This window comes from Scyliorhinus canicula, chromosome 12 (genome assembly GCF_902713615.1).
Source record: "Scyliorhinus canicula chromosome 12, sScyCan1.1, whole genome shotgun sequence".
NCBI lineage: Eukaryota > Metazoa > Chordata > Chondrichthyes > Carcharhiniformes > Scyliorhinidae > Scyliorhinus > Scyliorhinus canicula.
This window is the reverse complement of record NC_052157.1, coordinates 27,408,696-27,430,567: the sequence shown is the minus strand read 5'-3', so window position 1 is coordinate 27,430,567 and position 21,872 is coordinate 27,408,696. Positions and strand designations below refer to the sequence as shown.

Below are 21,872 nucleotides of genomic sequence, written 5' to 3'. Positions count from 1 at the left end.
AGGGACAGAATTAACCCTGGTCATTCTCGTATACCCAATGGGGCTGGTATTGAGTGCATTGGTGGAATCTCTTCAGTATATGCATGAAAAGCAGGCGAGTGACCACACGAAAGCGATGACTGTTAGGAAAACTCAATATTTATTTAACCTACTAGATACATAACCTACTGCCCGAAGGGTCTTCCGCTCCCCGGCCCACACTTGGACTGGGGTACTTATGTCCCATGGAACCTTGGCTTAAGGGTGCAACTCCACATCCTCATCTGGGGAAATCATATTTAGTTGAGGCCACGGGACTCATGTTGCAGACCCTACAGTCGGGTTATAACAATACACTCTTGGGTGGGGAGTGACAGTCTCTTAATAACAAAGTTAAAGACTAGCTATACTCCAGACATTTTTAAGCAGTTGAGGAGCAATGACCTGGAATTTACTCCCCACAAGATCAGTGGAGATGAAAATGTTCAGTGATTTCAGAAAGGAACTGGATGGGCATGTGGAAGGAAATTAACCTGCAGGACTATGGGGACCAAGTGCGGGAGTGGATTTCTCCAAGGAGAGCCAGCATGGACTTGAAGGGTCGAATGACTTCCTTCTGCTTGCAAGTGACATCAGCCCAGAACGTTAACATTTTTAAGAAAGGCTATGCTGTTTTTTCCCTGACTGGAAATTGGTCATTTCCATTATCAAGCAACAAACTATTCTGGCTGGTCTGTATATCTCTCCAGGTCACTCAATGTGTGAGCACTGGCCTTAAATAGGACAAACCAAGTTATGAGCCAAACATCACAAATCTGATTTAGACTGTCTATGAAGATCAACTTTTTTGTAATCTTATAGAAACTTTTGAAAGCAGCCATCTCATTCTGCAGCAAGGACAAACAATTAAAACTGAACAATCTTTTAACAAAAAACTCAATTCATTCATCCACATTATCTGAAAAAGATTTTAATTTTAAATGACCCCAGGCATCTGCTTATCTACAGAAATTAAACTTGGTGCCTTTAAAAATGATGGGCAAACTCATTCACCTTGGCAACAGTAGAATACAGGCACCTTAAATGGCACAAGGCTCCAGTCATTACAAAATAAGGTATTACGAGCTTGCAGAATATGACAGGTCTTCTTGTGTATTAAATCAGGTTAAAAATGGAAACTTTTCCAAAGGTCTGGCATTGTTACATTTGGTGATTTAATGCTTTACCAATATTTCTTGTATGTACGTCTTGTACAACATTTCACCAAAGGACAAAAGAAACACAAAACCCTTGTGCAAATGTCCAGGAGATCAGAGATTAACAACATGGACTTGGTACTCAAACAAAAAATGATTTAATTCCAACAAATTTGGTATTTCAATTCTCACCTCTGATGACTCCCATGATAAGTGGATGAGGGATGGCAGATTTGATGTGTAAAGACTGTTCATATAGTGCTTTTAATTTCTTGTTGTTCTTTTGTGCAGTATACATCTGGATCTCCAGAGCATAAATTTCTAATAGTTGTGTTCCTTTCTTCAAATCATCTTCACCATCATCAGTCTATAAAGTAAGAAAAACAATCTTGGAAAATACAAAGGACTTCATTGAATCAATCAAACACAAGAAATTAACCGATTATATAAAATAGAATGACAATGTGACAATAGGAGGAGCTTTGCGACTAATTGGCAATCAGTTGGATTGCGACTCTGCTCCTAGTCCCTTGCCTGCAAGTCCAGCCACTCTTTTCTCTCACAACCTCCTGACTCAGGCCGGGTGAGAACTGTGTACCGCAGCACCCTACGGAGGCCTTCAGGAGGTTGGAGAACTGGAGGTAAGGAAGCCACACCCCTTTTTTATGACACTGATTGTCATAAAGCAGGTAGGTTTAAAGGCCCAATCGCTTTCAGAAGCCAGGGAGAAGGCAGGTTTCTACAGTTGGGAAGGTAGGAAGTCAGGTGGCTGTGAGGGTCAGAGGGGCTGGGGGAATCGGTTCAGGTAGTCCGGAGAAAGATGGGGGGCGTGGGTGGGAGAGAGAGAGAGAGAGAGAGAGAAAGAGAGAAGAAAGAGTGCGGGTCCAGTACTGTAATTACCCAGGAGTTAGAAGTGGTCTTGATTTGTCAAACATTTCTTGGGTAACTAATCTGGTAAGACAGTCGGAACAGTCTCAAGTTTGCGATTTAAATGTACTTTTGAATGGTTTTGATTGCAGGGCTAATGCCCAACAGAAATTTGAACTTTGCAGGAAATTTCCAGGCAATGGTAAGCTCCAGAAAGCAAGTATCGACTTCTTCAATTTCATTTTGTGTTCTACAATTACTTCTCCTCCCACTCCACAGTGCCACCTGTATTCCTTTTATACACATGTCAGTCCAACAAGTGTGATCTATTAACAATTAAAGCTCCAATTCCAACTTAAGCACTGGGGAACATCCTAACATGGAATCCTTACCTGGGGGCTTCCCCAGTGCATTATGACCCCCTGGAACCCGCACGTTATAAGCCATGTGTATCATGTCCATTGTTATTTATGAATTACTAGACAATCTCCTCCAGCATTGCTCTCTAAAGTGTTGCTTTATAGAAGAAGTCTACTGCACTACTAAGTGGAATGCATGTACCGACGTCTGTTCGGTTACACAGAGGGAGAATTCAGAATGTCCAAATTACCTAACAGCACGTCTTTCGGGGCTTGTGGGAGGAAACTGGAGCACCCGGATGAAACCCACGCAGACACAGGGAGAATGTGCAGAGTCCACACAGACGGTGACCCAAGCCGGGAATCGAAACTGGGACCCTGGAGCTGTGAAGCAACTGTGATACCCACTCTGCTACCGCGCCGCCCATATGTATAAAATGGATTATGGCTTAGAAGGGTAAATATGCAACAATGATAAAAAAAGGGTAATGTTGAAGAGAACAAGAGGGCTGTTGAGGCTGGGTCGTAAAGTATGTTCAAGCTGAGATCGACAGATTTTTAATCATTTAGGAAATCAAGAGTTATGGGGATAAGGTGGAAAAGTGGAGTTGGGGATTATTATATCAGTCATGATCTCATGGAATGGCAGAGCAGACTAATGAATGGGTCACTGCTCCTATGTTGTATGATCTTGTGGCATTTGTATTTTGGTTCATTTGGGGGAAAAAAATGAATATTTATTAAAATAAAATAAATAAATTAATACAGGTAGGTAGCATGTGTGCAGAATTATAGGGGCAGGGGAAGAGGAGTGTCTTGGTGTTAATGTTGCTGGAAGGTAGATTAGAGATATGGGAGGAATGGAGAAGTGTTGGCATGTAGGTCCGATGTTAAGAATGTGAGGTTTCATAAGCTGGTTATACTAATTTTTAACTCCAATAAAAATGAGCATGTGACTTCCTGCTGGTTCTGCCTCATGATAAGCCGATATGTCCTGGTTACCATGAAGTCAGGGGGCCTAAGTCACATGCTACTGAAATCCAGAGATTGAAAGAATGTGTATGTGTGTGTGTCCCAGAGAGGGAGAGAGAGAGAGAGACAGAGACAGTAGTTGCAGAGGTTAGCAGAAGAAAAAAGGCAGTTTCTCTGTTAGCTACCAGACATAATGGAGATGAGAGGACATTATCTTGTCAAAAAGAGAGATCCTGTGTTAATGCAAGGACAATGGAAGATTCCTCCTTGTGTGGCCTGGGGAAGGAATCAGTGGCATGAGCCCTGCTGCAGGAGGTTAGTTCAGGATTTCTTGGAGGACTGAGGGAAATGACCTCCAATTATGACGCATCGAAACAGGGAGAAAACAAGCCCGTTTGAAGCTGGGAATAACTGTGGGCTGGCTTCTGTAAAGACTGCAATTCTGCTGAGAACATGCTTATAACATATAAATGTGGCGGGCAGTTTTCAAAGGTGTCAAAACACCAATAAGGGATTTTTTTTCTATAGTTTTAGTGTATTAGTTGCATTAAGTAAGGTGATTTGATGTTGATTTTAAATCGTGAAATCTTGTTGTATGATTGGACACTTCAAATTCTAAACTTTTTAAAAAATGATTTTATGCTCCATTTTCACATTTTCCTTCAAAATTTACACCCCAACCACAGACAGTACACGGTAACAAATACAAAATCAATCCCCTTAACAATAACAATTCCATCCCCCCACCACCCCAAACAACGGGCCACCTGTCAATATATGCATCCAATAAAACAAACCCTCCCACGGTGGAAACAAAAAACAAAGGAGAGAAAGAAAAAGGAGTCCGAGACCGCCCATGCTCACCATTAACCTATAGAGTCCAGTCCACTCCCCAAACCACCCCCCCCCCCCCCCCCCCCCCCCCACAACACACTCAATGCCATCCAACCTCTGAAAGGGTACCGTACATGATACCCAAGAGTTGTAAACCACCCCCCCCCCCCCTCCACTGCCTCTTGTAAAACTCTCACCTCAACCTCGGTTCCTTCCCCCCAACTTTCCACCCCGGCTAGACCCCTCGGACACTGTTCTGCCAGGCTCAGATGGCCGCAGCCCCTCCCCCCACCTTACTCCCGTTCACTGGCCGGCTTAAACCGGCCAGCGTGGAGGCCCCCGCTCGGCTCCCTTTCCCGGCCCTAGGAAAGCCCAGAAATCCCCTTTTAGCACACAAACCCCGCATATCAACCTACATCCCAAAGAGCCCTCATTTCAAGTGAAAGTCCCATCACTTCCCTTGTCCAAATACATACAACTGTGGCTCCTTTAGCCCATACTCCCGCATTCAGTGAAACAAAAAAGATCCAGCAGAGGGCAGCAGTGCAGAGCTTCTGATTGGCTGTTCCGGGGAGATTTGCATACGTGCAGTGCGGTCAGCATAAGTTGAAGGTGTACCTGCGCAAGTGACCCGAGGAGTTCGAGTGAAGGCGAGCATCCAGCAGAGGGCAGCAGAGCTTCTGATTGGCTGTTCCGGGGAGATTTGCATATGTGCAGTGCGGTCAGCGTAAATTGAAGGTGTACCTGCGCAAGGGACCCGAGGAATTTGAGTGAAGGCAAGCATCCAGCAGAGGGCAGCAGAGCTTCTGATTGGCTGTTCCGGGGAGATTTGCATACGTGCAGTGTGGTCAGCGCAAATTGGTGTACCTGCGCAAGTGACCCGAGGAGTTTGAGTGAAGGCAAGCATCCAGCAGAGGGCAGCAGAGCAGAGCTTCTGATTGGCTGTTCCGGGGAGATTTGCATACGTGCAGTGCAGTCAGCGTAAGTTGAAGGTGTACCTGCGCAAGTGACCCGAGGAGTTCGAGTGAAGGCAAGCGTCCAGCAGAGGGCAGCAGAGCAGAGCTTCTGATTGGCTGTTCCGGGGAGATTTGCACACATGCAGTGCGGTCAGCGTAAGTTGAAGGTGTACCTGCGCAAGTGACCCGAGGAGTTCGAGTGAAGGCAATCATCCAGCAGAGGGCAGCAGAGCCGAGCTTCTGATTGGCTGTTCCGGGGATATTTGCATACGTGCAGTACGGTCAGCGTAAGTTGAAGGTGGTTTGTGAAGGGGCTGTTCTCGAGTGACAGCTTTACCCGAAACACTACTTACGTAGTGTCTTCCACCCATCCCTCCTCCTCTAACCAAAAAAAAACGTTCTGTCCGTCGGATTGCTAAACTAACAAGTTTTTTTTTTTAGTTTTTAGTTTTCATTAGTTGGGAAGTTAGTTCAGTGTGAATGGAGGCTAGGGCAGTTGAATGTTCCTCCTGCAGAATGTGGGAGGAAAGGGTCACCGAGTGTCCCTGCTGATTACATCTGCGGGAAGTGCACCCAACTCCAGCTCCTCGAGATCCGCGTTAGGGACCTGGAGCTGGATGAACTTTGGATCATTCGGGAGGCGGAGGGGGTTATTGAGAGGAGTTATAGGGAGGTAGTCACACCTCAGGTAAAAGAAGGTAGATGGGTTACCGTCAGGGGAGGGAGAGGGAACCGGCAGGCAGTGCAGGGATCCCCTGTGGTCGTCCCCCTCTATAACAAGTATACGTTTTGGATACTGCTGTGGGGGACGACTTACCAAGGGTAAGCAATGGGGCACAGGTCTCTGGCACAGAGTCTGTCCCTGTTGCTCAGAAGGGAAGGGAGAAGAGGAACAGAGCACTTGTCATTGGGGACTCCATAGTTGGAGGAACAGACAGGAGGTTCTGTGGGAACGAAAGAGACTCACGGTTGGTGTGTTGCCTCCCAGATGCCAGGGTTCGTGATGTCTCTGATCGTGTTTTTGGGATCCTTAAGGGGGAGGGGGAGCAGCCCCAAGTCGTGATCCACATAGGTACCAATGACATAGGTAGGAAGAGAGATGGGGATTTGAGGCAGAAATTCAGGGAACTAGGGTGGAAGCTGAGAGCTAGAACAAACAGAGTTGTTATCTCTGGGTTGTTACCCGTGCCACGTGCTAGTGAAGTGAGAAATGAGGAGAGAGAGGAGTTGAACACGTGGCTACAGGGATGGTGCAGGAGGGAGGGTTTTGGTTTCCTGGATAATTGGGGCTCATTCTGGGGAAGGTGGGACCTCTACAAACAGGATGGTCTTCACCTGAACCAGAGGTGTACCAATATCCTGGGGGGGAGATTTGCTAGTGCTCTTCGGGGGGGGTTTAAACTAATTCAGCAGGGGGATGGGAACCTAAATTGTAGTCCCAGTGTACAGGATGTTGAGAGTAGTGAGGTCAGGGATAGGGTTAAAAGTTCGAAAGAGGGCACCGGCAAGCAAGACGCTGGTTTGAAGTGTGTCTACTTCAACGCCAGGAGCATCCGGAATAAGGTGGGTGAGCTTGCAGCATGGGTTGGTACCTGGGATCTCGATGTTGTGGCGATTTCGGAGACATGGGTAGAGCAGGGACAGGAATGGTTGTTGCAGGTTCCAGGATTTAGATGTTTCTGTAAGAACAGAGAAGATGGTAAAAGAGGGGGGGTGTGGCATTGTTAATCAAGGAAAGTATTACGGCGGTAGAAAGGACGTTTGAGGACTCATCTACTGAGGTAGTATGGGCCGAGGTTAGGAACAGGAGAGGAGAGGTCACCCTGTTGGGAGTTGTCTATAGACCTCCGAATAGTTCCAGAGATGTAGAGGAAAGGATTGCAAAGATGATTCTCGACAGGAGCGAGAGTAACAGGGTAGTTGTTATGGGGGACTTTAACTTTCCAAATATTGACTGGAAATACTATAGTTCGAGTACTATAGATGGGTCAGTTTTTGTGCAGTGTGTGCAGGAGGGTTTTCTGACACAGTATGTAGACAGGCCAACAAGGGGCGAGGCCACATTGGATTTGGTACTGGGTAATGAACCCGGCCAGGTGTTAAGATTTAGATGTAGGTGAGCACTTTGGTGATAGTGATCACAATTCGGTTATGTTTACTTTAGCAATGGGCAGGGATAGGTATATACCGCAAGGCAAGAATTATAGCTGGGGGAAAGGCAATTATGATGCTATTCGGCAAGATTTAGGATGTATAGGATGTGGAAGGAAACTGCAGGGGATGGGTACAATCGAAATGTGGAGCTTTTTCAAGGAACAGCTACTGCGTGTCCTTGATAAGTATGTACCTGTCAGGCAGGGAGGAAGTTGTCGAGTAAGGGAACCGTGGTTTACTAAGGAAGTTGAAGCACTTGTCAAGAGGAAGAAGAAAGCTTATGTTAGGATGAGACATGAAGGCTCAGTTAGGGCACTTGAGAGTTACAAGTTAGCCAGGAAGGACCTAAAGGGAGAGTTAAGAAGAGCGAGGAGAGGACACGAAAAGTCGTTGGCGGATAGGATCAAGGAAAACCCTAAGGCTTTCTATAGGTATATCAGGAACAAAAGAATGACTAGAGTAAGATTAGGGCCAATCAAGGATAATAGTGGAAAGTTGTGTGGGGAATCAGAGGAGATAGGGGAAGCGTTAAATGGATATTTTTCATCAGTGTTTACACTAGAGAAAGACAATGTTATCGAGGAGAATACTCGGGTTCAGTCGACCAGGCTAGATGGAATTGAGGTTCACAAGGAGGAGGTGTTAGCAATTTTGGAAAATGTCAAAATAGATAAGTCCCCTGGGCCAGATGGGATTTATCCTAGGATTCTCTGGGAAGCCAGGGAGGAGATTGCAGAGCCTTTGTCCTTGATCATTATGTCGTCTTTGTTGACAGGAATAGTGCCGGGAGACTGGAGGATAGCAAATGTTGTCCCCTTGTTCAAGAAGGGGAGTAGAGACAACCCTGGTAATTATAGACCTGTGAGCCTTACTTCGGTTGTGGGTAAAATGTTGGAAAAGGTTATAAGAGATAGGGTTTATAATCATCTTGAAAAGAACAAGTTGGTTTGCGATAGTCAACACGGTTTTGTGAAGGGTAGGTCATGCCTCACAAACCATACTGAGTTTTTTGAGACGGTGACCAAACAGGTGGATGAGGGTAAAGCGGTTGATGTGGTGTATATGGATTTCAGTAAGGCGTTTGATAAGGTTCCCCACGGTAGGCTATTGCAGAAAATAAGGAAGTATGGGATTGAAGGTGATTTAGCGGTTTGGATCAGTAATTGGCTAGCTGAAAGAAGACAGAGGGTGGTGGTTGATGGCAAATGTTCATCCTGGAGTTCAGTTACTAGTGGTGTACCGCAAGGATCTGTTTTGGGGCCACTGCTGTTTGTCATTTTATAAATGACCTGGAAGAGGATGTAGAAGGATGGGTTAGTAAATTTGCAGATGACATGAAGGTCGGTGGAGTTGTGGATAGTGCTGAAGGATGTTATAGGATACAGAGGGACATAGATAAGCTGCAGAGCTGGGCTGAGAGGTGGCAGATGGAGTTTAATGCGGAAAAGTGTGAGGTGGTTCACATTGGAAGGAGTAACAGGAATGCAGAGTACTGGGCTAATGGCAAGATTCTTGGTAGTGTAGATGAACAGAGAGATCTCGGCATCCAGGTACATAAATCCCTGAAAGTTGCCACCCAGGTTAATGGGCTGTTAAGAAGGCATATGGTGTGCTAGCCTTTATCAGTAGGGGGATTGAGTTTCGGAGTCACAAGGTCATGCTGCAGCTGTACATAACTTTGTTGCGGCCGCTCCTGGAGTACTGCGTGCAGTTCTGGTCACCACATTATAGGAAGGATGTGGAAGCTTTGGAAAGGGTTCAGAGGAGATTTACTAGGATGTTGCCTGGTATGGATGGAAGGTCTTACGAGGAAAGGCTCAGGGACTTGAGGTTGTTTTTGTTAGAGAGGAGAAGGCTGAGAGGTGACTTAATAGAGACATATAAGATAGTCAGAGGGTTAGATAGGGTGGACAGTGTCTCTTTCCTCGGATGGTGATGACCAACATGAGGGGACATTGCTTTAAATTGAGTGGTGGTAGATATAGAACAGATGTCAGAGGCAGTTTCTTTACTCAGAGAGTAGTAGGGGTGTGGAATGCCCTGCCTGCAACAGTAGTAGACTCGCCAACTTCAAGGGCATTTAAGTGGTCACTGGATAGACATATGGATGAAAATGGAATAGTGTAGGTCAGATAGGCTTCAGATGGTTTCACAGGTCGGCGCAACATCGAGGGCCGAAGGGCCCGTACTGTGCTGTAATGTTCTATGAAAATACAGTCATGAGGTTACATCGGCACATGGCCATTTCTCAATTCTGCCACAGTCCTTCTGCCTTTGCAAACTCCTCCGCTGCTTCCGCCGTTCCAAATAAAAGTCCTTGAGCTTGTAAGTCACCCTCAGCTTCGCTGGATATAAAATGCCGCAGTGCACCTTGCTGATGTACAGTGCCCTCTTCACCCGGTTGAAGGCAGCCCGCCTCCTCGCCAGCTCCACCGTAAAGTCCTGGTATACACGTATACCAGCTCCAGCCCACTGCACCACCCGCTTCTGCTTGGCCCAGCACAGAACCTTCTCCTTCACACTGTACCTACGGAAGCATGGAGTCACTACCCGTGGCGACTCACTTGCCTTTGGTACAGGCCTCCCCGACCGATGAGCCCGATCCAGTTCATATCGGGAGGGATCCTCCCCCTCCCCCAATAGTTTCGCCAGCATCGTGGCAAAATACTCAGTCGGCCTTCTTCAACTCCTTCGGGCAGCCCCACAATCCTCAAATTCTGTCGCCTGGATCTGTTTTCCAGGTGTTCCATTTTTCCTCGCAGATCCTTGTTAATCTCCATCACCTTCCGCATCCCCTTTCCCATCGAGGTAAGTTGATCACCGTGCTGCAATTTTTAAATTTATAAATTTAGAGTACCCAATTCATTTTTCCAATCAAGTGGCAATTTAGCGTGGCCAACCCACCTAGCCTGCGCATCTTTGGGTTGTGGGGGCGAAACCCACGCAAACACGCAAAGAATAGATGGCATTGAGGTGCGTAGGGAAGAAGTGTTGGCAATTCTGGACAAGGTGAAAATAGATAAGTCCCCGGGGCCGGATGGGATTTATCCTAGGATTCTCTGGGAAGCCAGGGAAGAGATTGCTGAGCCTTTGGCTTTGAATTTTAGGTCATCATTGGCTACAGGAATAGTGCCAGAGGACTGGAGGATAGCAAATGTGGTCCCTTTGTTCAAGAAGGGAAGTAGAGATAACCCCGGTAACTATAGGCCGGTGAGCCTAACGTCTGTGGTGGGTAAGGTCTTGGAGAGGATTATAAAAGATACGATTTATAATCATCTAGATAGGAATAATATGATTAGGGATAGTCAGCATGGTTTTGTGAAGGGTAGGTCATGCCTCACAAACCTTATCGAGTTCTTTGAGAAGGTGACTGAACAGGTAGACGAGGGTAGAGCAGTTGATGTGGTGTATATGGATTTCAGTAAAGCGTTTGATAAGGTTCCCCACGGTCAGCTATTGCAGAAAATACGGAGGCTGGGGATTGAGGGTGATTTAGAGATGTGGATCAGAAATTGGCTAGTTGAAAGAAGACAGAGAGTGGTAGTTGATGGGAAATGTTCAGAATGGAGTTCAGTTACGAGTGGCGTACCACAAGGATCTGTTCTGGGGCCGTTGCTGTTTGTCATTTTTATAAATGATGTGGAGATGCCGATTTTTATAAATGACCTAGAGGCAGAAGGATGGGTGAGTAAATTTGCAGACGACACTAAAGTCGGTGGAGTTGTAGACAGTGCGGAAGGATGTTGCAGGTTACAGAGGGACATAGATAAGCTGCAGAGCTGGGCTGAGAGGTGGCAAATGGAGTTTAATGTGGAGAAGTGTGAGGTGATTCACCTTGGAAAGAATAACAGGAATGCGGAATATTTGGCTAATGGTAAAATTCTTGGTAGTGTGGATGAGCAGAGGGATCTCGGTGTCCATGTACATAGATCCCTGAAAGTTGCCACCCAGGTTGATAGGGTTGTGAAGAAGGCCTATGGTGTGTTGGCCTTTATTGGTAGAGGGATTGAGTTCCGGAGCCATGAGGTCATGTTGCAGTTGTACAAAACTCTAGTACGGCCGCATTTGGAGTATTGCGTACAGTTCTGGTCGCCTCATTATAGGAAGGACGTGGAAGCTTTGGAACGGGTGCAGAGGAGATTTACCAGGATGTTGCCTGGTATGGAGGGAAAATCTTATGAGGAAAGGCTGATGGACTTGAGGTTGTTTTCGTTAGAGAGAAGAAGGTTAAGAGGTGACTTAATAGAGGCATACAAAATGATCAGAGGGTTAGATAGGGTGGACAGCGAGAGCCTTCTCCCGCGGATGGGGGTGGCTAGCACGAGGGGACATAGCCTTAAATTGAGGGGTAATAGATATAGGACAGAGGTCAGAGGTGGGTTTTTTACGCAAAGAGTGGTGAGGCCGTGGAATGCCCTATCTGCAACAGTAGTGAACTCGCCAACATTGAGGGCATTTAAAAGTTTATTGGATAAGCATATGGATGATAAGGGCATAGTGTAGGTTAGATGGCCTTTAGTTTTTTTTTCCATGTCGGTGCAACATCGAGGGCCGAAGGGCCTGTACTGCGCTGTATCGTTCTAATTCTAAAAACACAGGGAGAATGTGCAAACTCCACACGGACAGTGACCCAGAGCCGGGATCGAACCTGGGACCTTGGCGCTGTGAGGCAGCAGTGCTACTCACTGCGCCACCGTGCTGCAATAATGTCTCCTCCACTTCCTTCAGTGGATCCCCTTGCTCCTGCACCTCCGCCACTGCGCTCGCCACCGCCGTCGTCACCAGGGAAATCGCCTCCTTCACCAGCACACTCAAAACGTCCCTCATCGCCTTCCTCATTGTCTCCATGTATTTTGTAAACTGCCTTTCGAATTTCGCAGCCATCACCGTAGTTATTTCTTTAGCCGTAAGCAATGCGGCCTCCCCTGGTTCTCCAGCCTCCATTTTCCTTGGTGACCCCGTGGTGACCTTTCCACTCCCCAACGGACCGTCAGCTGTTTTTTTTAACGGCCGTATTTTTGCTTACCCTCGACATTTTCCTTCACTGTGCCATCTCCCTGCTTTTGCCGCCTCCGTGGACCCTGGGACCGGGCTTAAAGCCCCGAAAATGCCGTTCCCGAATGGGAGCCCTCCATTGTGTGGCTGCTTCCCGCCCGCTGTCACCGGAAGGAAAATTCTAAACTCTCTTTAGAAGGGTCCTTGGATGTGGATCATTGAGAACTTAATTTCCAGAAAATTAGCACAGGTTCATCAGGCCATATAAAAGAAGGCATTCTGCGTTTTATAAATTGGGGCACTAACTAGTCGAGAAAAGATGTAATGATGCATTTGAACAAAGAACAGATAGGGCTATACGGTATACAACTATATGTATAGTTTTGGGCATCCCATTACAGAACGGCAATTAAATCCAGAGACAATTTGGCAGAATGATATCAGTGTGGATTTCTAAACTTATCAGGAGAAACTGGGGCTATTTAAACTGGAGCAGAGAAAGGTAAGATTTAATTGAAACTTTCATTAAATTAGGGTTTGGGTAAGTTAAATATAGAAAAGGTTATTTCCTCTGTGCAGGGAGTGCCTATTGAAGTCATCAATTTAAAACTGTCACAAAGAATGGTTGGAAGATTATGCTTTTAAACATGGCCCTTTAGAGGATGAGAAGGGAGTTTTAATAATGGGAAATGAGGAAATGGCTGAGGAACTGAACAGGTTTTTTGGGTCGGTCTTCACAGTGGAAGACACAAATAACATGCCAGCGACTGATAGAAATGAGGCTATGACAGGTGAGGACCTTGAGAGGATTGTTATCACTAAGGAGGGAGTGATGGGCAAGCTAATGGGGCTAAAGGTAGACAAGTCTCCTGGCCCTGATGGAATGCATCCCAGAGTGCTAAAAGAGATGGCTAGGGAAATTGCAGATGCACTAGTGATAATTTACCGAAATTCACTGGACTCTGGGGTGGTCCCGGTGGATTGGAAATGAGCAAACGTGACGCCACTGTTTAAAAAAGGTGGGCAGAAAGCAGGAAATTATAGGCCAGTGAGCGTAACTTCGGTAGTAGGGAAGATGCTGGAATCTATCATCAAGGAAGAAATTGCAAGGCATCTGGATAGAAATTGTCCCATTGGGCAGACGCAGCATGGGTTTGTAAAGGGCAGGTCATGCCTAACTAATTTAGTGGAATTTTTTGAGGACATTACCAGTGCAGTAGATAACGGGGAGCCAATGGATGTGGTATATCTGGATTTCCAGAAAGCCTTTGACAAGGTGCCACACAAAAGGTTGCTGCATAAGATAAAGATGCATGGCATTAAGGGTAAAGTAGTAGCATGGATAGAGGATTGGTTAATTAATAGAAAGCAAAGAGTTGGGATAAATGGGCGTTTCTCTGGTTGGCAATCAGTAGCTAGTGGTGTCCCTCAGGGATCCGTGTTGGGCCCACAATTGTTCACAATTTACATAGATGATTTGGAGTTGGGGACCAAGGGCAATGTGTCCAAGTTTGCAGATGACACTAAGATTAGTGGTAAAGCGAAAAGTGCAGAGGATACTGGAAGTCTGCAGAGGGATTTGGATAGGTTAAGTGAATGGGCTAGTGTCTGGCAGATGGAATACAATGTTGACAAATGTGAGGTTATCCATTTTGGTAGGATTAACAGCAAACGGGATTATTATTTAAACGATAAAATATTAAAGCATGCCGCTGTTCAGAGAGACTTGGGTGTGCTAGTACATGAGTCACAGAAGGTTGGTTTACAAGTGCAACAGGTGATTAAGGCGGCAAATGGAATTTTGTCCTTCATTGCTAGAGGGATGGAGTTTAAGACTAGGGAGGTTATGTTGCAATTGTATAAGGTGTTAGTGCAGCCACACCTGGAGTATTGTGTTCAGTTTTGGTCTCCTTACTTGAGAAAGGACGTACTGGCGCTGGAGGGTGTGCAGAGGAGATTCACTAGGTTAATCCCAGAGCTGAAGGGGTTGGATTATGAGGAGAGGTTGAGTAGACTGGGACTGTACTCGTTGGAATTTAGAAGGATGAGGGGGGATCTTATAGAAACATTTAAAATTATGAAGGGAATAGATAGGATAGATGCGGGCAGGTTGTTTCCACTGGCGGGTGATAGCAGAACTAGGGGACATAGCCTCAAAATAAGGGGAAGTAGATTTAGGACTGAGTTTAGGAGGAACTTCTTCACCCAAAGGGTTGTGAATCTATGGAATTCCTTGCCCAGTGAAGCAGTTGAGGCTCCTTCATTAAATGTTTTTAAGGTAAAGATAGATAGTTTTTTGAAGAATAAAGGGATTAAGGGTTATGGTGTTCGGGCCGGAAAGTGGAGCTGAGTCCACAAAAGATCAGCCATGATCTAATTGAATGGCGGAGCAGGCTCGAGGGGCCAGATGGCCTACTCCTGCTCCTAGTTCTTATGGCAAACTATTGAAACATAATGAATTGACACAGTAACTTATTCAGACATTAACTAATATATAATTTAAGACATAATTGGAAAAATATTTGAAGCAGAGGAAAATACAGAGATAATGGAGGGAATGAAGGCAGTGGGATTAATTTTTGATTGTTCTAGATGACTAGGTTTTTCCTGCTCTGTACACTTTAAAACTTTTTTAGAGTACCCAATTTTTTTTTTCCCAATTAAGGGGAAATTTAGTGTGACCAATCCACCCCTACCCTGCTCATCTTTATGGGGGTAGGACCCACGCCGATATGGGGAGAATGTGCAAACTGCACATGGGGCCGGGAGTGAACCGGGTTCTTGGCGTCATGAGGCAGCAGTGCTAACCGTGCTACCCCAAGATCCATTTAGTGAACATATATACCTTAAAGTTGAGCAACGGAAGTGAAATGTTTTTTATTGGGTTTTTGAACAAAGTATATTTACCGTTATGTACACAGGATAAGAGACACACACATATGTATATATATATATATACACACACACATATATATATATATAGAAGAGAAGAGCACACCCAAACATACCAAAGAAAATAAAATAGTAAATAAAAAATAAATAAAATAAAAAATAAAATAGCATAACTGGTAGGGTATTGTGCACCAGCTAAACAGCAGCAACTCTGTACACCTGAGAACTCACACTGTCTGGCACCGGAGAGATTTAGTTCGATTGGTTGGCAGGTGGCCAATGGATTGGCCAAAGACCATATTCTGCCCGGCAACAGACAGTGATTAGATTTAGTCAGATGGAAGATTTTCAGAGGACCCAGGAAGGAAACACAACTCTCTGGACAAAGAGAGAATAATTGGGTACTCTCAACTTAAAAAAAAAAATCCTGGTGAATCAACAGTGAAAACCATTAGACTGAAAGCAAAGAACTCACCCAACTGAAGGCCTAGAAAGAAAATATTCAAACTGAAGACATCTGTCTGAAGCAAAGGATTTTATCCTTTTATTCTTCGTATTATTTTTCTTTCCACCCTTCTTTCCCCTCTGTGTTTCTCTGTCTTGAGTGAGTGTGTGTGTACATTATATATATATATATATATATATATATAGGGTGGGGGGAGTTAAGGGGGGAGGGGAATTAGGTAATAGTTGACCAGTTGTATTTGCTGCTTACTGAATTATAGTTATTAATAAAAATTAATTGTGTTTAAATTTACAAACTGGGTGACTGTAGTTATTGGGCAGCCACAAACCAAAGACTTTGGGTGTTTCTTAAGAAATAATTGTTAATTTCAATTGTGTTGCAACTCTGGGTCAGGTGGGGCTGGAATTGACCGCGCACAAGCCCAGGGTGTAATAGTCATTTGGTAGTACAGAACTGGAGTATAGCCGAAAAAAGACATTTTGTCAAAGCTTTTCATCTTGCACTCATCAGTACAACTGCAAGAATACTAATGTCAGGGGAACCAAAAACTTCATACTATATGACAAGAGTGCTGATTCATTGGCAAGTAGATTTGGATCGGTAGAGACATTGTAACAGAGAATGTACCAGTTAATAGTGACTGCCAGTTAACCGCAAAGCATTGGTTGAAAATTTAAATCAGGCAGCTTGACTCTGATCGGTCAAGGCACTGCCCTCAGGAATGAATACATGCAAAAGCACCACCCTACGAGCCTTACTTTACAATTGTAAATTGGTCACCAGTGTAATTTTTAGCACATTGAGGATTAGGTAGCAAAGTTGTTCAATCACAGAATTACATCTAATGTTGGACACTTTTGAGTTTTGCAAGTATGGGCTCTGTGCCTTGCCTGTTGCTAACACTACGTTGACAACCATATTAAGATAGTCACTCGGGTTCGGAGTTTACTGCATTTACGTATAAATTCATATACATAGATTCATAGACGTTTACAGCACAGGTGGTGGTAATTCGGCACATAGTCAATAAAGATCTGACTACACTAATATCATTTCCCAGCGCTTGGAGCATAGCCCTGGAGGTTATTACAGCACAAGTGGATATGCAAAATCTTCTTAAATGTTACAAGAGTTACTGTCAACCACCCCTTTCGGCAGTAGGTTCCAGGCTCCCACCACCCTCTGGATGGAAAAGCTTCTCCTCAACTCCCCTTATTTCTACCTCTTGCCTGAAATCTATGGCCTCTGGTTATTGACCTAACTACTAATGGAAAAAAGTGCCTTCCAGGTTCGATTCCCGGCTTGGATCACTGTCTTTGCGGAGTCTGCACATTCTCCCCATGATTGCGTGGGTTTCCTCTGGATGCTGTGATTTCCTCCCAGTCCAAAGATGTGCTTGTTAGGTGAATTGGACATTCTGAATTCTCCCTCAGTGTACCCGAACAGGCAGTGGAATGTGGCGACTAGGGGCTTTACACAGCAACTTCATTGCAGTGTAATGTAAGCCTGCTTCCGACAATAAAGATTATTATTATTCCTGTCCACCCTATCTGTGCCCCACAATCTTATACACCTCTAACAGGTTCCCTTTCAACCTTCGCTGCTCCAAGAAAAACAGCCACAGCCTATCCAATCTTTCCTCAAAGCTCAGTTCCAGTCCAGACAGTATCCTGGTATATCTCCTTTGTCCTGTACTCTCACTTATCTCCTCTTTGAAAGCTTACCACTGCTCTGACAGTTTTACCTGCAATACTGCTCCCAGTCCACTATGCCAAATCTATCTTAACTGAGTAAAATTAGCCTTTCCCCAGTTAAGATCCTTTATTTCCGGCTCTCAAAAATGTACTCGCAAGTACATATATCAGGACACAGGGGCCTGCTCTTTGCAGACAGAAAGAACATATATGCACATTGCACCTGTTTCTGCGTGATTGCTGTTCACTGGTTCATTCTTCAGGGCAATGCCTCGACCGTTTGAAATTTTGAATCAATGCCTGGCAGTTAACTGTTAGTCAACATTAACTGATCCATTCTCCATGGCAACACCTCTACCATTGAGTCGTCCTGCCAACCAATCAGCACTCTCTTTACATACAGTTATGAAGTTGTTGTTTCCCCCAACATTGATATTCTCCCGATTGTCCTAATGAGTGCAAGATGAAAAGCTTCGACAAAACGTCTTCTTTCAGCAATACAAAAGCAAAACTAATAATTAGGTAGATCGATAACATTGGCAATTAATTTTGCCACCGGAATGATATCAATTGACAAGCATATTAATGATTCGCGCCTGATTTTTAAAAAAATCGAGGAATCCATGTATTAAGGAAAGTAAGAAGTTTAAAACAAGCAGCATTCCGTTCAAAAGGTGCTAAATTATATGTGACAAGCAGAAAGATAATATTAACAATTCTCTTCCTCCCTTCTAGTGAAACGAGGGAATCAAAAGAAGCCATAAAACAAAAAATTCTTATAATGTATACAGCTCAAAATGGTACGTACATTTTTGCCTACATTGAATCTACAACCATGTGCAGATTTATACCTAAGTTTCTTAATTTTGTTAGTTCCAAGTATCGGATGCACTTACTATCAAGAGAAACCTTGGAGGGCAAGTCACCTGCAGTCAATGTTGCCCATCCTAATGATCAATGATTAGTTAACATTCCCGCAAATGTACTAGGTCTAAATGCTATTGTTACGAAAATCTTGACTTAATCCTGATCTTTACTGTTCTCTGCATTTTTTCCAAGTGAAATCAGACTACCTGGCAGGACTGGTGGAGTTGGCGTAATATTTTCTGTAGTTTCCCAAACTCTTCTCTTTCCAAATACAGTTTTCCAAGCTGGAAACAAATAACATCATATTCAATTGGATATCACAAACAACTGCCTGGCCCAGCATATTAAACCGATTAGAGTTCAAAGTAATAGACAGAATTTCAACTATTACAGAAAGAGCGTAGTTACCTTTGTATTTGTCTTAAACCATAATCGATCATTCTTTGCATCTTTTAAAGCTTCAAGCGTAGTTTCATAAAACTCTTGCAACAAATCCATCTGAAAAAGAAATGTTCAAATAGAGTTGCATTCCCCCCAATAAGTGGAATGTTTATTGTTTTTTAAGCATGGAGCATGATCCAAATTAGAAGTGGAAGAGATCAGATTTGGATCACAAGCTGAAATGCCAATATTTGTAGCTGTAAGCACGGACCAAATCACGGAAGCAGAATGATTACAGCACAGAATGGGGCAGTTTGGCCCGTTGCATCGACATTGGGTCTGTAAAACTGATTGTAAGAGTAAAGTGAGAAAAAGCCATTTCTTCATCAAACCCATTTAATCTGTAGCAGTGGTGCTACAGCTAAATCTCATTTTTGCTATGTTCAGATTCCATCATTCATAAGACCATAATAATCTATCACCATCTTGCCCAAGATGTAATTTTACATCAATTAATAGCCTTCAGTGATGGGCCTATGTGTTGTTATTCTTGAATTTAAATTTTTTTTTTTATTCTCGAAGACAGTTCATTGTGCACATAAGAACGTCCTCTCCTTTGGAAAGTGTACTAAAATTAATTTAATTGTTCCATTTTTAAAAACAATTTCTTTACTTGGGCGTTGAAAAATAATGTTTAGGAGTAGGAAAATTGGTATGTTTGAATATGGCCACATTTTGTGAGGAGCCAATGTTTATCTAACACCATGAGAAAATGATGGGTCATACACTAAGCAGAAAACAACTGCTGTTAAATTTATTTAATCTGCTCCCATCAATAAATATTACACACTATTCTCATGGAACTTATTGTTGTGTTTAATTTACAGCTAGGCCAATCAGACAATAATTGTGCCTTTCTGATGGCAGGAAAGTATGAGAACTTGCTTGAACTCCCCCCCCCCCCCCCCCCCCCCCATCATTTCTATAAGCATAACATAATAGGCCCAAGTGTCTTGAATCACTAGGAGGCTTAAATGGCCACACAAATATTGGGAATTATGAATGATTTCCAGAATTTTGAAACTGAAAAGTTGTTTTTTCCACATTTCCCAGGTATCTGCACCTATACATATTAGGATGTCAGCAAATGAATAATTGAAGATTAATAGTGGCTCTGATTTACTTAAACCCTCCACCACCAGCAAGAAAAAGCAAATAGCAAGCACTGAAGTTAGATTCTGGTCCATATCTTTGTCTCCTGACATTATGCAAATCTTTTTCTGACCTTTGATTCAGCTTCCCCGCCAAAGCAAGCTTTCAGGTCCGTTTCTGCGATTCCCCCGCTGCTACCCTGCCTCTTCATCGACTTCTGCTGCTTGACCAAGGTAGATGTAACAGGTTCCGGAGAGGGCAGGTAAGGGAGAAAAAAAAGGGAAGGGGAAGGAGGAGATAGAAATAAAAATGTGAAAAGGACAGAAAGATGTTAAAATGGGAAGAAAAAGTAACGTGACAAAAAAAATGAGAAAAAGTTAAAGAAAATAGGTTCAGAAAAGGAGGACATCACAAAAATCACAAGTTCAGAAATAAAAATGAAAAGTAAATAAATCATAAAAAGTAGGCAAACAAAATTGAAAGAGAAATAATAAGATTGGAAAAGTATATTCTAGTCTCCTAGAATGATTCCTTCATCTACACCCTCACTCCTATTCTTGTTTAGGAGAGAGAACATATGAATGCTAGTGACTTGTGAAGAAAATTTGTCAACACTCTTATCACGACAAAGTTATCGCACTTGGAGTTTTTTGGTGGGAAAATGTGGAATTGAATGGAATAACTGTGAGCATTTATGCTTTCAAGGCCAGTGATGTCAAACAGTCACACAATACATAAAACATAAATGCAGGTTACAACCTCTGTATTCTAGCTCTACAATGAGCATCAAACAAAACCAAAGTAACGTTTCCTTGCCCTACATTATTGCGGCCTGCTAAACTGGTGTGTTTACGAAGGAAAAGAGCTGACTAGAGGGAGAAATTTGGCAATGAACAGAAGGTGTGACGAAGGACATGCTGAGGAACATTGTGGATAAACCAAATAAAAAGTCCTCTTTTCAATTTCTTTTGAGGCATCAAGAAGAGTCAATTTTCAAAAGATAACACCTCAGTCCCACACAGGTGTCCAGTGGTATCTGGGAGCTCCAATACTATTGATAGGTAAATACATTTCAGAAAGAGGGAAGGGGTAAGGAGCTAGCTGAGTGTATTAACACTTTTTATTTTTTCTGTTACAGGTCTTTTGTACTGAGCTGAGATACATTTCATAATTTTGTAACTTAACTGATCTACTACTTAAGAAACACTATAATTTGATTAATTTACTGATCCGGCAACTATTACTACTTCCATACTTTCTGACTGTTTTGTTTTAAAACAAATAGGAGATCACCAAGAAACCTTTTGGAAAATGAGTGATCAGGCACTGGTGTGCAGCTTTGGAGGCCTGTATTCTACTCATCTAGACTCCTCGATAGTAAAAGTATGTGCTTTTAAGCCCCACTTTAGAATTGGAGGAGCTATTGAAAGTTCAATGCAATTTTATGGTACGTGAGGTTTTTCAGGTAAGACATTTAAAGGCGACCCCATCTGTTCTATCACATGATGTACAAGATCCCAGGACACTCTTCGAAGAACAACAGTCCCAGGACACTCTTCGAAGAACAGCAGGAGTTCTCCTGGGGTCCTGGCCAAATCCTATTCGGTTATCAACATCTGTATTTCAGTTCTGTTTGTGGGACCTTGCTTTGAGAATTTGGTGCCCGCATTTCCCTACAGAAGCGGTCATCACATTTCAAAAGTTCTTGGTTGACTGCAAAGCATTGCGAAAATCGCTTAAATAAAACTTACTTGCTACATATTATATTGCACTCCTTTTGTGACATAAGGATAGAAAAACTGGAATTGACCTCGAACTCAAGGGCCACTGACAAGACCCTGGAAATGACCTTCTTCAAAGTACTTAGTTTTGTGTTTAGACTTCCAAGTGAAAAGTATTATAGCAGAAAGGACAAGTTTCATAAAGCACTAGAATAAGTTTTAAAAGAGGGCAAAGATCACAGAAAAATTGGCATCCCGCTGACAAGCTGAATTGCTTGATAATTCTAGATCCTCACTTTTACCACAAACATAGTGCAGCAGATTGAAACAAACATAATTGGACATATGAAGTTCACAAAATGGAAAGCATAGTAAAAGTAGCACAAA

The 21,872-nt window shown here is 43.6% G+C and overlaps 1 protein-coding gene across 3 annotated transcripts in view; it reads right to left on the bottom strand.

Annotated features, from left to right (window-relative positions):
* Nucleotides 1-21,872, bottom strand: part of cops2 (COP9 signalosome subunit 2) — a 54,839-nt gene that overhangs the window by 15,262 nt on the left and 17,705 nt on the right. Inside the window, exons 5-8 of one of the 3 annotated variants that reach the window (XM_038813251.1) lie at nucleotides 19,898-19,987; nucleotides 18,640-18,729; nucleotides 18,438-18,515; nucleotides 1,368-1,542 (exon numbers count right to left, since the gene is read on the bottom strand). In XM_038813251.1, the coding sequence (XP_038669179.1) occupies nucleotides 1,368-1,542; nucleotides 18,438-18,515; nucleotides 18,640-18,729; nucleotides 19,898-19,987 (433 nt within the window). The remainder of the gene's footprint in view (nucleotides 1-1,367; nucleotides 1,543-18,437; nucleotides 18,516-18,639; nucleotides 18,730-19,897; nucleotides 19,988-21,872) is intronic. The other 2 variants (XM_038813252.1, XM_038813253.1) reach the window with 2 other exon arrangements.